Genomic DNA, 17196 nt, shown 5'->3' with positions numbered 1-17196 from the left:
ATTGCCTTACAACTCCAACAAGCTGTGCCCCTGTGTGTCTGAAGCTCAAACTTCTTATCTCTTGGCTAAAATGAATCTCATTGTTCTTCCTATAAAAGCCAACAAATAAAACTATGTGTGTATGTAGTCAAACACTTAATGCCTGCCTTTATACAGGGAATAGCAGACTACATAAATTTTTGGCAGAGACTGAAAACTTAGTGCCATAACAAAGCCCGACAAATTTTCTTATAATTTACAGATGGAAGAAGTCAGTATTTTGAGAAGTTAGTCCATTTGTTCTATTCTAGCAGAATTATTTGATCTGAGATTATATCTTCCTATCACACAAAATTTACTTTAGAGATCTTCAGCCCCTTACAGATATACAGAGGAAATCCATTTGTGTGCCAGTTCTGCTAAATTTATTGGTTGCATCTGACAGATAATTTTGTGCTATGGCCTTCTCTATTTGATGGTATTGGGTTGTTTTTGGCAGGTTTTTCTATTAAGTTCAACCGTTGTTATAACTTTGAAATAAAGTTTGACAATTCCCAAAGGAGGAAGATTTAATTTCGGTTTTATGAAAGCCTTATCTAAGCTGGAAAGATGCAGCACTGAATCACTGGTGCTTTCACTGCCCTTGTTTGCCACTCTGTCTCTCATTTGATGAATGATTTCTAGCAGATAAAGATGACTTGAGGAGGGTAATCTTCCAAAGAGAATCTTTCACTTCCAAGACAACAGAGCAGCATTTTAATGCATATCAGGTATAAATCTTTCTGGACATTCTGCATTATATCGTATAAAAAACTGGACCTCAGTTGACTTTTCTAAAGCTCATGAATTTCTGTATATAAACATCTGAAGCTGTAATTCATTCCGTACTCAACAGTAAGCCTCACTAAACTGTATGGGATTGACTTCTGAATACATAAAAGTAGCACAGTGCTGCTGGAAGGATATAATCCTATGCATGCTCAGGTCGAAGAGACAAGCCGTACTTAGTGAATGGGCTGGTTACACATAACACATGAAAATATGGGTTTGGCTCACATTAACGAATGTGTAATATGAAAGACTTCAATGGAATGGAATTCTGCAACATCCGGGGGCTTTATATCAGGGCTGGGGACCAAACACAACCCTCTAGGTTTCTCCATATCCTCACTGGCCCTGCTTTTCACCCCCCTTGAATATTTCTGCATAGCTTGAGGACACCTTCCACCTTGGCCAGGTGGAGGATAAAAAGGGTGTGCATGTGTGCCCACGCACATGTGTGTAGAAACTTGTCTACTGTACCAAAGTAACATTCACATTCATTGCTCTGCCTACTTTTGCCTCTTACCACCATGCAGCTCTCCACTGAGACAGGTTCCCCATTCCTGCCTTACACAGAAATGCATGTTATCCAAAAGATTTGTCATGCATTTTGGTGACCGCCTGTTCATCAAACCCTGAACAATCACCAGATTCTAGGGAAAACCTTTGCATGTCCAACTACATGTGAAGAGGCCCCTCTCCCTACAAACATACCTGCTGTATGCATGGATGCTGCAGGAGGGCTTAGATAGAGCTAGCAGTGCTGGGAGCAGGGCTGCTCCTTGGTCCCACTGCTCACTCTATGCTGTTTAGCACAGTAGGAAAGAATGCTTGAACTCAGGGGTTTAAAAGCTTAAGGGGGTTTTTCAGCCTACATTTTACCTTTAAACATTCATCATCAGTCAGCAGAACTGTCTGCTTGTTTGATACTTGGTTTTCAACAAACCTGAAGAGAAAAGAAAAGTGTGCTTCAAAAAAGGAAAAGCCAAACCAAACCATACAATATTTCTTTCATTTTTTTAAGGAAGTGACTTCATTACAGTATTTTGGAACCTTGGGAATCTACCAGTTTATACTAGATGAGCTGTTGTTATTGTCCCATCTGGAATACGCACGTTCTAAATTATGGCTTGGATCTAGACTTTGCACTTGCTGGTGTAAGGGGTGGAAAAACTGCCTTCTGCAAATTCTCCCTTCTCTCTTGTACCCTACAAAAATCTGCTCCATAGAGTTGGGGGATCCTCTGGAATAGTGTTGGAGATGGAGCAGGTGGAGAGGAGACCATCAAAGTCGTATAGTTAAACTACAGAGTTTGCTCTCACAAGAGGCAGCAATGGTCACCAACTTGGATGGCTTTAAAAAAGGAATAAACAAACTCATCGAGGATAAGGCTCTCAGTGGCTACTAGCCATGATGGCTATGCTCTGCCTCCATAGTCAGTGGCAGTAGGCTTTTGGATACCAGTTGCTGGAAACCAAAGAAGGTCTTATTTGCAGGCTTCCCATAGGCATCTGGCTGGCCACTGGGACAACAGAATGTTGGACTTAAGTGGGCCATTGGCCTGATGCGGTAGGTTTTTCTTACGTTCTTATCCCTCCCGCTTTCCACTATGGCATTTCCCAGCTACAGTGAGGGGGGAAAGTATCTGATCCCCTGCTAAATTTGCCCGCTTGCCCTCTGACGAAGAAATGACCAGTCCATAATTTTAATGGTAGGTTTATTGTAGCGGTGAGAGACAGAATAACAACAGGGAAAACCCCAGAAACCAGAATTATAATGAGTGAAATAAGTATTTGATCCCTTTGCAAAAGATGACTTAGCACTTGGTGGCAAAACCCTTGCTGGCAATTATAGAGGTCAGACGTTTCTTGTAGGTGGCCACCAGGTTTGCACACATCTCAGGAGGTATTTTGTCCCACTCCTCTTTGCAGATCCTCTCCAAGTCAGCAAGATTACGAGGCTGATGTGTAGCTACTCGAACCTCCAGCTCCCTCCACAGATTTTCAATGGGATTAAGGTCTGTAGACTGGCTAGGCTACTCCTGGACCTTAATTGTTGTTATTCTGTCTCTCATAGCTACAATAAACCTACCATTAAAATTATGGACTGGTCATTTCTTCGTCAGAGGGCAAACAGGCAAATTTAGCAGAGGATGAAATACTTTCCCCCCTCACTGTAGATCAAAAGCCTTTTATGGACAGAAGGAGCTGTTTCATTCAAAAAAGTTGAGATCTGGATCTAACACAGTACTTTCCAGGCTATGTGTACCAGGTGGCAAATCAGACAGGCAGACAGATAGTACTCGGAGGGCGGGGGATATATCCATGTGCAATTTTGTGTTCACTTAATTCATTTCAAGCAGAATTTCCATTAGAGTTCCATTCATTTAGAATCTCTTAGATAAAGGTCTGGATGGTTAATAGCAACAACAGGAAGCTCAGTCTTGGAAATGAAGTAAAAAAAAAATGGAGCTAAAGCAAGTTGATAGAGGGAAAGGCACAGGAAGATCAACTTTTTGACTATCGGAAATCCTGCTAAAGGTATGCTGCTATCAAGGAAAGTTGATTTTCAGTTTAAAATGGAGCCTGCACATTCAGCACAGCAAGTGGCTGCAGCAAAAATGGCAAAAGTACCCTCTAGCTGCAAACACAGTTTGTCTCCCATGCATGCATAGATCCATTGGAATATGGTCATTTTCAAGACCAGGTTCTAGAGTCCTCTCTGCACAGCATGCATGCAGTCTCATATGAAATTACACACAACTATACGAGCCATATATAACCACATGTGAAAGGCTAAACTTGAAAAGAAATTCACTTAAAGGCAGACAGTGATTTATTTTCATCTTTTACCTTCTAAAAGACGGCAGTCTTCGAATGTTTTCACACTGACTGTGTGATAACGTTTCTGTTCTCTTCCTAGCTTCTTGGAGCTCACAGCACAGCACACTGAGTGGGTGGGAATAACAATGCTCCAAAAGAGAGAGCTGCAGGCAACAAGGTAATCACAGTGCATATCGATGCTGAGATTTCAAAATTTTATTTTTCAAAATATGAGAACTATTATTAGCAATTGGAAAAATATATCTATTTTGTTAAATAATTAGCATCAAGCTGAAACCATGTGCAATGCATTTTTAAAAATATGGCAGTAAATCAGGTTACATAAATCACTTGCTTCCCTAAAAGGCAAAAGAATAATTATCCACAGAGACCAATAATCAACCACTTTGCTTTTTTCATTCCACCCTGCTCTGCAACCGCAACCAACACCACTGCTGCTCAGTATTATATACTCTGAACAAATAGCAATTATGCCGATTGTAGAGTACATTTTCAAAATGCAACCAGATGGATTAGTTATGAAACCAGCCCATTAATGTATACATAACTGATCTGATAGATTTATTCACTGGGACAGCAGTGTTACAGAAATATATCATGCTGACTCCATGTATTTTCTTGAAGAAATAGCTCAATAGATTTTGTTAAAGTTTACAAATTTTATCTTCCCACCCATTCATTTCCTATTTCCTTTTCTTCTGAGTGAAATCAATCAGCCAAACCACTGTTGTTTCATTTCAATGTTGTAAGACACATGCGTGATCCCCAGCTAAATGAGTGATTGTAACCTATCAATCTGTTCTAGATGAAACAGCGCCATTACATATGTGGGGATTTTGTACACAGAAAGCAGACATCAAAGAGAAGGGTTTTTCTCCTCTCCATGCCAGTTCTGTTTGTGCAGGGAAGTAAGTAGAAGTACTCAATAATATGAAACCCAATTGCACTGTGCAGTGTTATTTGTTATAAGTTTGCTAGAAATGTAACATCTAAAGTTCATCAACTGTGTTGTTCTTACCTGAAATCCCTTGATGAAGTTCTGCACAGAGAAATCATGGTATAAAAATATATTTATTAGCACCTGCAGAACTTTCTCACTAAGTTTAAAGGGAAACTGGCTTGTCAGGAGTAGCTGAAGTAAAAAAGAAGTAAATAACATTTATTAAAACCTTGCTCCTTTCAATTTATTACATAATTTGGCGGGTTCTCCCAACATATACAAGACACATTTAAAAGGGTGTTGCCTTGCATTCAAAAATCTACATTTACTTTTACCATATTGTTTAATAAAAACTACTTTTTCCTTTGTAGTTAAAGGCAATTACCTTGTCAATTACTTTTGTCAAATGCTCTTTGCATGAAAGAGACTGGAAGAGCTCTATGCATAACGAAGAGGAAACTGTGTGAGGAAGTAACTTATGGATGATCATTGGAGAGGTGGCAATTCCAAAAATAAGTACCAGTGGAAATTCTTGTATACAATGACTATGGCACACAAGAGAAAAAGACAGGAAGGGGAAATTAAATTTGTATATCGTGATCAGAGGGCAATACATTCCACCACCACCCACCCCAACATTAAACAATACAGTGGTGTCAATATTAATGAGGCAAGGAAGCAAAAACATAATTTTACAATTCACACCCTCTATTCATGTGGAATGTGGCCTTTAAATCCTTCTGGCCATCCTAGTTTTGGCATGTACAACTTGATACATACCAAAGAGAATGGAGCTAATCAGCTGCATATTGTGGCCTGTCAGGGGCTGACATTCCCAGGAAGACATCAGAAAGAGGAGTTTTGTCAAGTCCTGTGTTGGCTAGTGTAACACAGCTATTACACTGTGCTCAGTTTAATAGGTACATGTTGTGCTGTGCCATTTATCACTGAATCATGGGGTTTTGATTGGAGGCCACTTAGTCCAACTCCCTGCTCAGTGCACTATCTGTAGTTCAAGACCGCAGGCAGAATGGAGAACCAGCAGCCTTGAACTACATCATCTATGAGGATTGATCGTGCTGGCTAGGGCCGATGGGAGTTGGGAGTCCAGCAACATCTGGACAGCCAGAGCTGCAGCTGAAATATAGATTTGAAAGTAGATTAAAAATAAATAAATCTGAAGCTTTCCTTTTATCTATATCTCAAGTTCAAATTATAACTGAAAGTGATATATAGAACAAAGGAAACACACAAGTTTGTGTGCAGCAAAAATTAAGTACAGTGGTACCTTGGGTTAAGTACTTAATTCGTTCCGGAGATCCGTTCTTAACCTGAAACTGTTCTTAACCTGAAGCACCACTTTAGCTAATGGGGCCTCCTGCTGCTGCCATGCTGCCGGAGCACGATTTCTGTTCTTATCCTGAAGCAAAGTTCTTAACCTGAAGCACTATTTCTGGGTTAGGGAGTCTGTAACCTGAAGCGTATGTAACCCGAGGTACCACTGTACTACACAGCAAGAAAGGCTGGATTCTTTGTAAACTATGCAGACAAAGACAACTTTCACATGTTTGTTTATCTGCATGATTTATTCTACCTCTGCTGGTGCAAAGACAGGTAAAGTGTGGTGCAGGGCACAAACACAGTCCTTGCTCCTGAAGATGCTGCTCAGAGACCTCCTGGCTTTGAGATTCCATCCACTAATGTACTCATACTTTCAAACCTACCTCACAGAATTAGGAGGTTGACTTTTGTGCCTAATCACTATTTTATATTTAAAACAAACAAGTGCCCCTGGCTTTGTTACTGCCGTGCTTGCGTCAATAAAAAAACAAAAGAAAATGTAAAACTATGCTGAGGCTCTTATTTGATTTCTAGATCACTTCTCAGCTAGCTCTTTACGTCAGGCCAGTGTTTGTTCAGAAATCCCAGAGATTTTTCCTATTTTGTTCTCTAAATATCTTTTGGCTATTATTCTATGCACACTTCCTGGAATTCTTTTTAAAAACTAAATCCACCATGCAATTTCATTTGTGACTACTCAAACAAAGGTCCCATTGAGTTAAATGAGATATATTACTCCCAGGTAAGCATGCACTGCATTGCAACCTTATTGGCTTACTTTGGGGGGGGGGAGGCATAGGAGTGGGCTGCAAGTCTGCTTCCACATTTGAATTGTACACATCACTGTGCCCCCAGCCTATAATGTAACCATCAAATGACACAACAGAGTAACCTGAACCTGAATTTGTACTTACTATGAAACAGAAAAATAATAATAATGCAGGCATGAGTCAAGATTATCAGTTGATTTCATGAATTAGAACAAACCCCGCCCCCTTATGTAATCTATCATATTACCTGCTAATAAATATGAAATCTTGCAGAACTTTGGTTGTGAAACTTTCCAAGTCTTTGAAAATAACTACAACTGGAGGAGATTCCAGATGTCTGGAAGAGAACATCCTTTTTCGGCATGGAGATTCGGTATCAGTTTCCTTCAAGTCATAGTGCATGTTGGGGGGGAAGTACAAAAAGAAAATTGCTGAAGCTAAATAGGGTTAAAATCAGTGCCTGGATAGAAGATTTTGTTGAGTTCATGGTGAATGAGAGATGGAATATACGTGTAATTAACACATACATATATATATGAATGAATGAAGTGGAGTGGAGGACAAACAAAAACCCTCACTTGTGTTAGCTTAGCTTGTGTTAAGACTGACAGTGCAAATTGTTACCTTAGCAAGACCAAGGCACCATCTGCGCTATTGATTTAAAGCATCATCATAAAACTTTGAACAATCACAGCTTCCCCCACAGCTTCCTGGGGAATGTGCTGTGAGTTGTTAGGAAACCCCTATTCCTCACACAGCTACAATTCCCAGAATTCCCTAGGAAGAGGGATTATCCATTAAAGTACTTTGCATCTATCCCAACAAAGGATTTATCTTCATGTAATCTACACTTCACCAATAAAGCTATTTAACTAGATGGGGCAAATCAGGGAAAATTCTGGTGGGAACTAAGTCTGGAAAACAGTGACATGTTACAAGAGGCAATTCTGAAGCTTACCTTGGTTATGTTCCTATACCAATCAATAAGAGATGCCACGGAGCAGCGTATCCGATTTGAGGAAGGCTTAGAATATTCTTCTTCGGATGAGTCCACATCTACATGACAGCCCATCAGCTGAATCATCAGCTTTTGCAGGAGCTGTTTTATGCCTTGACAATACAAATATGCATACACAAACATTTAAAATAATAATGAAAATGCTAGATTTCTCAGCAATCTTGTTAAAAAATATGAATAACTGTATTTTTCAAGGAATTATGTGACTAAGACTTGTGCACTAATTTTCATTCAGGGACTAAACTAACCAACCAAATCCTGTATCAAATTTACATCAAAGGTAAACCAAGTTCTTCAGCCTAGATTCTTAAAATATAGAAAACTGAATAAAGTGTGCTTATTTTGCATAGTTTAAAACAGCACCACTCAGTATAGAATTCATGCTTTGCACATAAAAATTTCCTGATTCAGTTTGTGACACCTCCAGTTAAAGGTCTCAAGCTGGCAATAGGAGAAGCACTGAATATGCACTGACCACTTGCATCTCTATAAAAGGCAATCACACAGTGCAGGAGGTCAGGCAAATTTCAGTTTATTGTTTGGAATGTTACCAAACCTGTAATGTGTTTATATACAACACATAATACATACAAAAGTCATTTGACTCTCTTATGTGTAAGTACATGAAATAAATAACTCTTCTCTATGCTGGCCCCCTTGCAAAAAAAAACACAACTTTGTCCTTTGTACTCAAGATACCCCCACAGCTTCTTGTGTTCTGTATTATTTGAACAGCATCTTTACCAACTTGTCTGAACAGAAAGAACTAGGAGTCAGTTTGCTGATCTGTTTGGAATAAGCTGTTCACTACCATCAGATTGTCCTTCTGGCCCAGTTCCAACTTAAGCAAAATATTTTATTTCACTTCTAGAAAGGAATTGAAAGTAAGTCTACCAGTTATATTTTTTTTGAAAGAAATGGATCTTTCCCTTTGCCTTCCATATTTAAAAATAGTAGAAGCAGATACTTGAAACTGCAAAACGTGTGAAATTTCACTTGTGCAAAATGACTGAATTCTAGGCTATCATCTCTTGACACTTGGAAGAAAGCAAGAGAGCCTAGATTGCATTTTAAGTCACTACAACAATTTTATCCACTACAACAATGCCTCAGAGTTAATAAATGCTTCTGAACTTTTAAAACTAAAGACAGATCTCTGCACTTAGTGTGTATATTCCAGAGATAAGAAATGCCCAGTCAAAACCAATTTTCTAAGCTATATATACAAAAGCTTTGTTACAAATTGATACCCAGTATAGAATGAAAGGATTTGAACCCACTGAACTAGTCGTGTTAGAATATTAATGCTCCCAGTGCGTTTCCAAGCACAATTCAAAGTGTTGATGCTGACCTTTAAAGCCCTAAACTGCCTCGGCCCAGTATACCTGAAGGAGCGTCTCCATCCCCATCGCTGAGCCCAGACACTGAGTTCCTCCTCCAAGAGTTTTCTGGTGGTTCCCTCACTGCGAGAAGCGAAGTTACAGGGAACCAGGCAGAGGGCCTTCTCCGCAGTGGTGCCCTCCCTATGGAACACCCTCCCTTCAGATGTCAAGGAGATAAAGAACTATACAGTTGTACCTTGGAAGCCGAATGGAATCCATTCCAGAAGTCCTTTCAACTTCCAAGGTGCGGCTTCCGACTGGCTGCAGGAGCTTCCTGCAGCCAATTGGAAGCCGCAGAATCCCTACTGGACGTTCAGCTTCCAAAAGAACGTTCGCAAACCGGAACACCCACTTCCAGATTTACGGTGTTCGGGAGCCGAAACGTTCGACTGCTAAGATGTTCGTCAACCAAGGTACGACTGTACGACTTTTAGAAGATATCTAAAGGCAGCCCTATATCGAAAAGTTTTTTATGTTTGATGTTTTCTTCTGCTTTACATAATCTGTAAGCCACCCAGAGTGGCTAGGGAAACCCAGCCAGATGGGTGGGAATAATAATAATAATAATAATAATAATAATAATAATAATAATAAGCACTTTGATGAAAGCAAACATTGACTGCCAGGGCTAATGATGGAAAGGCCTAAATATACTGTATTTCTAGGAATACTTCCCCTATTCCGCATGCTACTTAACTAAAAAGCCTCTTCAAGTTATTACAGTATTTACCTGGACATTCTTTGGACCTTAGGGACACTACAAAAGGAGTAACATCATCATGAAGAACTTCTGAGAGGCTTTTAAATGTCAGATCATGGTCCATAACATTGACACCTAGGAGTAAGACAAGTCAGAATTGTGCTGTTTGCATTTAAACGTGACAAAATATACTTTTCTATCATGCTTACCATATAGTCATTTTACATTTGTAGAAGTAAAACAGTAGTAATGTGGATGACTATCTTGGACTATATCTACATTGTACTAGTTAAATATATCTTTTAATATATACAGTCATACCTCGGGTTGAAGTAGCTTCAGGTTAAGTATTTTCAGGTTGCGCTCCGCAGTGACCCAGAGGTAAAAGAGCGTGTTACTTCCGGGTTTCGCCGATCGCGCATGCGCAGACGCTCAAAATGACGTCACGCGCATGTGAAACACAACCCGCGTACGCGCAGACACGCCTTACGTTCTACTCAGGATGCGAACGGGGCTCTGGAACGGATCCCGTTCGCATCCAGAGGTACCACTGTACAGCAAGTCTCAACTAGAACTTGCTTCTAGGAAATTCATCCATAGGATTGCAGCCTGAATTAGAAAAAAGTGATTAACAAAAACATTTTTAAGTTAAGGGAAGGCTCCATATATAAGCTCAGGAACAACCACTTTATCTGCCTTGCATATCGTAATTTATTTTAAAGGTCAATATATTCCCCTCTTCTCTAGTGAAAGAAGGGAAAGGAAAATTTACAAGTACATCAGAAGTAGGAGGAAGGATAAACAAACTGTGGGCTGACTGATCAATAAAGCAATCAACTTTTGTCAGAAGATGCAATCTTAACTGCTCAGTGCCTATTTCCCTTCCAAAACTTCTGAAGAAATTAATCGTGGCCAAGTAATAAGCAAAGTCACCATTTATAATATGTGAAGGACAGAAGTCAGGGTTTTTTAAAAGAGCTGTTTAAATAGTATTTCACTACTTTTAATTAAACTAGGATATACTTTCTCTGTGGCAAAGAACTGGCTGTAGACATTTAAGCCACTAGCTATTACCATAAAACAGGAGATGTCCAAACTGATCAGACACAACAATATAATGCTTAACCTCACAGAATATAAGGAACAATAGGCCTGCTAGCTTAAAAATCTATATCCAGGATGTTATTTGGGGTGGGTGGGTGGAAAATATAAGGAAACCCATTTTAAAAAAATATAAAGATCTCATTTTTTAAGAAAGAACACTACCAGTAGCCAATTTGGATATTTTTTTATTGTATTTAATTTCAACACAGACTTAAATGGCTGCAGTTCCAGCATTCTCATTTGCCCTTTTTCATGTCCTGCTCTCGAGGAGAAAACAGATGCTGACAGACTGAATGAGACAATGGGAGGGGGGAGGGTGCGTGAGAATCTACAACCATTTGTGGTGTTGGAAGTAGATTGCTCAGACAGAGGGGGAGCTTCTGTACTTGTTATGCCTCATTATGAGGCTGACATGAGAACTGGCTCTTAGACAAAGGAACTGAGGACATACTGTTAAATCTACACATAAATGCAAAAATGCAAAGAGCTATAAATCCAAAAGGACATCCTCCCCTCACACCGGCTATGATTCAAAGGTCATGCAACTAGTAATGCATGCCCAAGGGAGGTTTGGGCCTTTGTTTTAGCTCTCCATATTAAAACTGAGACGAAGTTCAAAGGCAGTTAGCAATATAACAAACGGATCTGCAGCTTGAGTGAAGAAGCAACAAAACAACTAAAGGCACAGAAAAGCAAAGGCAAAATAAATAATTTACACCCTGGAAGGAATGTGTAGACACAAAACTGAAATAACTAGGCTCTGGCAATGAAGGTGGCACATATCCAATAATTTGCCAACACATTAAATGTCATGAATCAGCAAAGGAAAGATGAGTCCTATCCTTCCCTCTTTCCCAGCTCAGAAGCTTGGGAGGAGAGCAAGGCCTCACAGTTGCCATGAGCTTCAATCACAGGGTGGTATCCAAGGAGTCCTGGCCCCTCCAGCAGCCGGTTGTGGCAAACACAAGTCTCTGCTAGCTACCAACGTGAGCCAAAATGTTTAAACTATTTTACTCAGACAACAAACTCTGGTCTGGGATGACACCAAAGTTAATTTAATAGCAGTTTCATCAGTTTGAATACATAATCTGGTCTGCATATTCTATACCTTCCCCACCATCTTCAAGAAAATATATTTTCCTCACTCATGCTTTTAGAGAATTGCTAGGACATCTCTACTTAGAAATATCCAAGGATTATTGGAAATAAATCTAGGAATGCAACTCTATGGAAAAAGTGATCCTCTCAGATATAAGCAGTATCTCTTACCAGAGGAAGGGAGTTGTGTAATCCTAACCAAGTCTACTCAGAAGTAAGTCCTACTGAATTTAATTGACTTACTTCCATGTTAGCATTGCATACTTGACGAGTACTGGATGGAGCTCAGCTGAGGAGAAAAGCTCTTTGTGGTTTGTCTCTCTGCAATGTGCATCTGCCTGTGTGCTCTTTTCTTGTTAAAAGTGAATGATTCACCTTATGTGACCGGGGCAGATCCCGTTTCCGACATACTGATCTAAAAACAGTAGAAGCCCCAAACAACTGTGCTCTGTATGAAATTACTGAAAGACAAGATACCCCTCAATTGCTTGGTACAGGCATTAAGATCAACAAATGGAACTCATTAGTCTTGTTACGGCCTGATAATTAATGCCTTATGGTAACACAGACATGAGTTTTCACTGGCAACACCAGTGTTATAACTCCCTGATGAAACCCAAGGACTCATCTGTACTGGCAATCAACCAGCTGTAGAAGATGCACCTGTTTATACAGATATTCCTTTCATCTTTTGACCCAGGCCTTCTGGATTGTGGGTTGTATCTAACACTGGAAATGGACACATTAGTGCAATGGGATTTTCCTTTCCTCTCCTCCCCGTATATGCCTGCCAAATCTGCTCCACAGTCCCCCAACTCTCTGCAGCAGATGGGGCTTGGAAAGGGGCTGCAGGTGGAAGGAGGAGAGGAAGTGGAAGTTCTGTTGCACATGTAGAAGTATTTTGTATGCATGGAACTGCGATGTTGGATACAACATTGCATTTTAATAGGATTGCATTATTGTCTATGTTAATTATAGCTGTTTACCGTATTTTTCGCCCTATAGGATGCACCTCGTTTTTTGGGGGGGGGGAATGAAAAAAAATTATTTCCCCCCCCAGCCGCGGTGCTGGGGCGGGGGAAGCCCGAGCTTCCCCCGACCCCAGCCCACAGAACAAGCTGCTGCCCGCAAGCATTGCGAGCCCGCGGGAACTTCCCCCGGGCGTGCAAGGCTTGCGGACAGCTGCGCGAAGCACGGGGCATCCTCCGGAGGGCGCCCCGTGCTTTGGGCTGCAGGCTCCCACCCGCAAGCCTTGCGAGCCCGCGGGAACTCCCCCGGGGGCGCAAGGATTGCGGACACCTGCGCAAAGCACGGGGCGCCCTCCGGAGTGCACCCTGTGCTTCGGGCTGCAGGCTCCCGCCGGGCGCGCAAGGCTTGCAGACACCTGCACGAAGCACGGGGTGTCCTCCGGAGGACACCCCGTGCTTCGGGCTGCAGGCTTGCGGATAGCTTCCTGAAGCCTGGAGAGAGGGGTCGGTGCGCACCGACGCCTCTCGCTCACCAGGCCCCATAGGACGCACACACATTTCCCCTTCATTTTTGGAGGGGAAAAGTGCGTCCTATAGGGCGAAAAATACGGTATATTTAAATGTTTGTGTAATTGGCTTTAACACTTTGCAAACTGCTGAAAAGCCTGTGTTAGCATTAAGCTGTTGCCAGTTTGGCAAATACATTGCCAACATGTCTAATCTGCCCATTAACAATTCTTAATGTTATGATCCTTGCCTATATTAAGTCTTCTACCCAGTCTCTCCTTTTTCTTAATTTTAGGATTCATACCAAGTTACGGCAGTTATTATAAATAAATAAAAATGCCAGATAAAACGTTACCTAGAACAACAGCTGCAGTGGGAATTTCACTGGACTTCATTCGACAAGCCCATTTTGTTTTCTTCTTTTGGAAGTCTGAATGAGATTGTCTCAAAAATGTTATGAGGTTATCAAACAATTTTTTATTCAAGTCCTCTTGTAGTTGCTGTTAAAAAGATAACATGCACAGAACTTTGTTAGTTGCCTGAATGAAGAGACGTATTGTTATTCTGTGTATTTTTAAAGAACAGTCCCCAAAGGTTAATCAAGATACAACAACACATAATTATTTCGGTTTCCTGTCAATTGTTTATAGACACTGTTTCTGTGGTTTCCATAGCTGTTTCAGTCAACTCACGATTCCGATTTAAATGTTCTATTTGAGTACGGGGTTCTTAAAGCCATTTAGACGAATATGGGGGATGGGGAATCAGTTGTAGGAAAAATTCAATACCTTACTTGTTGCTGCTTAAGACAGATATGACCCTAAAAAGTCAAAGATCTGATACCTTTAGCAGTTCAAAGACAACAGAAATTCCACAGAGTAGCTTTTATGTTCAAATGCTCCTCAGCAAAAAAGGAACAAATTAAGTAGTAACTGAGACAGTGACATTGTTGAATTCATGCTGAGGCCATACACAAGATGTACAAGCAGAATCCAACTTGTTTCTGTCAGCCATAAGCAGGTGCGCCAACTCTAGGGGGCCAAGGTGTCTTCGACCCCTTCAATATCTGTTGGAATATCTGTTCAAGCCTAAATATGTTTAGGTCAACTGATACATATTTACAGATAGCAACAGGGCGAAAGACTGAAGTCTTAATAACAGCACAACATGAACGGTCTAAAAGGTAAAATAAAACCCTCTTTCAGTTTACAAAACCTTCTCTACCAGGTTATCCATGGGGAATTTACATGCATATTGATGACCAAGAATGTGGAATTCATTCTTGACAGGAAAAAGCATATGCATGGTTTGCTCTAGGGATGTCCAATCTGTCTCCTTGTACAAGCTCATTCCTAACAGCTCACACATTGTAGAAAGATACCCACAATATATACAGGTAGTCTGCAAAAAGTACCTTAAGAGGTTAAGGAGTAGTTTGGGTATAAAATATTGCTCAAAGTCTTGCTGTTTCACCCATCAAACAGGCTAAGTAAAAGAAAAGACTGCATATCACATTATTTCTTCACTGAAAGCATTTTCAAAGCTTCCTTCCCCCACCCAAGACACAACTGACTTAAGTAAATCTCATGGTTAATGTTAAAAGCAGCAACACTCACCTCTGTTTCACATTTAATCTGTTTCCATAACAACTGACAAGTATCAAATCGTAGCTCACTATCCTCTGAGTCAGTATTGCCTTTACTAAAATAGTCAGCTACAAAAACAAGGAGGAAAATGACATTCACACTCAATATTTATAAAACAAAATTCCTCTCAAGCAAAAAACTTAAGTGTAACAGAATACTGAAGATTTCTTTTCACAGGAGAGGTATAAATTAACTGAGAGTTGCAACTGGTGTCAGGACAAAGCTCAGGAAGAAAGAAACTCCGACCAATAGCTATGAAAGATGTAAGATTTATACAGCCTCTGTATGGAATGCTGTATCCATAAATGTCAACCCAAATGAAGTCCGCTGAGTTCATTTGGATTTATTACCAGCTAAGTAGGTATAAAATTGTAGCCAGAATCCCTAATTACATTTCACCACCATGTTCCTTTAAGTCAGGGATGGGAAATCTTTGGCCCTCCAGATGCTACTGACTACAACTCCCATAATCTCTCACCCTCATTTTAGGTTTTCTGTGTCACTCCGACTTTCGTGTAGAAGAGAAAGAGGATCCAAGTATTTAGGTTTGCCCATAAAAAATCTTGAGCAATGTTGTATCATATTTACTTGAATAAGCCCTCTACAGAGGATAGATTCACACAACAATTTTTCCGAAGACAAGGTGATTCTTGTCAGTTGCTCAATGGTGAAGAGCCAAATTGAGCCCAAGCTTCATGAACTGGTCAATAAGTCTCTGGGGTTGAGATGTCTGTGGTCAGTATAATTGGGTTCTTTGCTGCTGTACTTTAGTGATCCGTTGATAATATATCATTTTAAATAGAACGGCTTTATATTTTAAATATATTTTAGTTTGATAATTTTTGTTTTATTTTTTGTAAACTTAATGAAGAAGGAAGGGTAGCTTAAAATTTGAAGAAAAATAAATACTATATTCAGTAAACCCTATCCCTCCCTGCAAAATATTTTCGGGTCAAATAGTAATATACATGGAAAACATATGCAGAACTTGTTTCCTTGCATATTATTCAATGCATGCTACAGAAAAGCACTCAACTTGGAAATACATTGTTTTTTATTTCCTGGTATGATGGAGGGCAATTTTAAAAAATCTAATCTAGCAGGATATGGATAAGGTAAAAATAATCAATACAAGAATGGTGATAATCCTTTGGATTATTTTAGCAATGACTCAATTTTTAAAAGACTTTTCCTAGTTAAAAATACATAGTCCAAGTATAGCTGCACCATAGATGTGAATATTGGCATTATGATATTGGCTATTTTATTTTCAATTCCTTTCCTAATGCTTCCTAGCACAGAATTCACCTTTTTACTGCTGCTGCACATCTATCCTTGTGTGCTTGCCTTTGCTCCTGAGGCGTAGCCACTGCATTATTTCCATTTAGAGATGGGGAACTGAGACTCACAGAAAATGACTTGCCAAGGATGAGACCATACATATGTTGGCTAAAAATCCTTCAACACCCATCCATGAGCCCAAGGCTCATTTCAAGTTTATGATGGGAAGCTGAAGATGAACAATGGACTTGACCATGGTCAGACAAGAGAGGAAGGTCAAAGGCTGAGATGCAGCTGATTGAACTGAACAAGGAAGGAGCAAAATGACATCTAAGAAACCCTCATATACTCAAAAGAACACTATTTCACTTTTACTTACCTTGAAAACAGATAGACATACTGTCCTACTATCCTTGCCTTTAAAAATACAAAGGACCTTCATAGCAGTCAATAAATTCACAGTGTAAAGCTAGGAGAGTGGCTGTTTTTCAATATTATACCAGCACTGGAAACAATGAAAATGTCAAGTGCAGAATTTTAAATCTGGAATTTACACTATGACCTGATCCTTTAAAAAAGAATCCCTCAAGACCTTGATTTACTACAAAAGATGTCCAGAACTGATGGGAAAATAAAGATGGCACTGTCTGAATTTCCGTCTGAATTTACTGTTAGGAAGTGGAGTTTCATAACACATGTTGTGTACTAACCTGCTGAAGATGCCTTCGCCTTCTTAGAATCTGGCTTGAACACAAAGCAGCCCTAAAGAGTAACAAGGAAAGAAGGAAGGAAGACTA

At 40.0% G+C, this 17196-nt stretch overlaps 1 protein-coding gene across 7 annotated transcripts in view; it reads right to left on the bottom strand.

Moving 5' to 3' along the window:
* ORC3 (origin recognition complex subunit 3) overlaps positions 1–17196 on the bottom strand; it is a 34869-nt gene that overhangs the window by 16211 nt on the left and 1462 nt on the right. For 6 of the 7 annotated variants that reach the window (XM_083497544.1, XM_083497545.1, XM_083497543.1 and 3 more), the window contains exons 2-11: positions 17110–17161; positions 15089–15186; positions 13828–13972; positions 9826–9930; positions 7654–7805; positions 6943–7079; positions 4970–5129; positions 4663–4776; positions 3654–3787; positions 1684–1747 (exon numbers count right to left, since the gene is read on the bottom strand). In XM_083497544.1, the coding sequence (XP_083353670.1) occupies positions 1684–1747; positions 3654–3787; positions 4663–4776; positions 4970–5129; positions 6943–7079; positions 7654–7805; positions 9826–9930; positions 13828–13972; positions 15089–15186; positions 17110–17161 (1161 nt within the window). The remainder of the gene's footprint in view (positions 1–1683; positions 1748–3653; positions 3788–4662; positions 4777–4969; positions 5130–6942; positions 7080–7653; positions 7806–9825; positions 9931–13827; positions 13973–15088; positions 15187–17109; positions 17162–17196) is intronic. The other variant, XM_083497547.1, reaches the window with a different exon arrangement.

Source organism: Podarcis liolepis, assembly GCF_965112155.1.
Source record: "Podarcis liolepis genome assembly, chromosome: 3".
Classification (NCBI taxonomy): Eukaryota; Metazoa; Chordata; class Lepidosauria; order Squamata; family Lacertidae; genus Podarcis; species Podarcis liolepis.
Note: the sequence above shows the minus strand (reverse complement) of the source record. Positions and strands in the feature narration are given on the sequence as shown.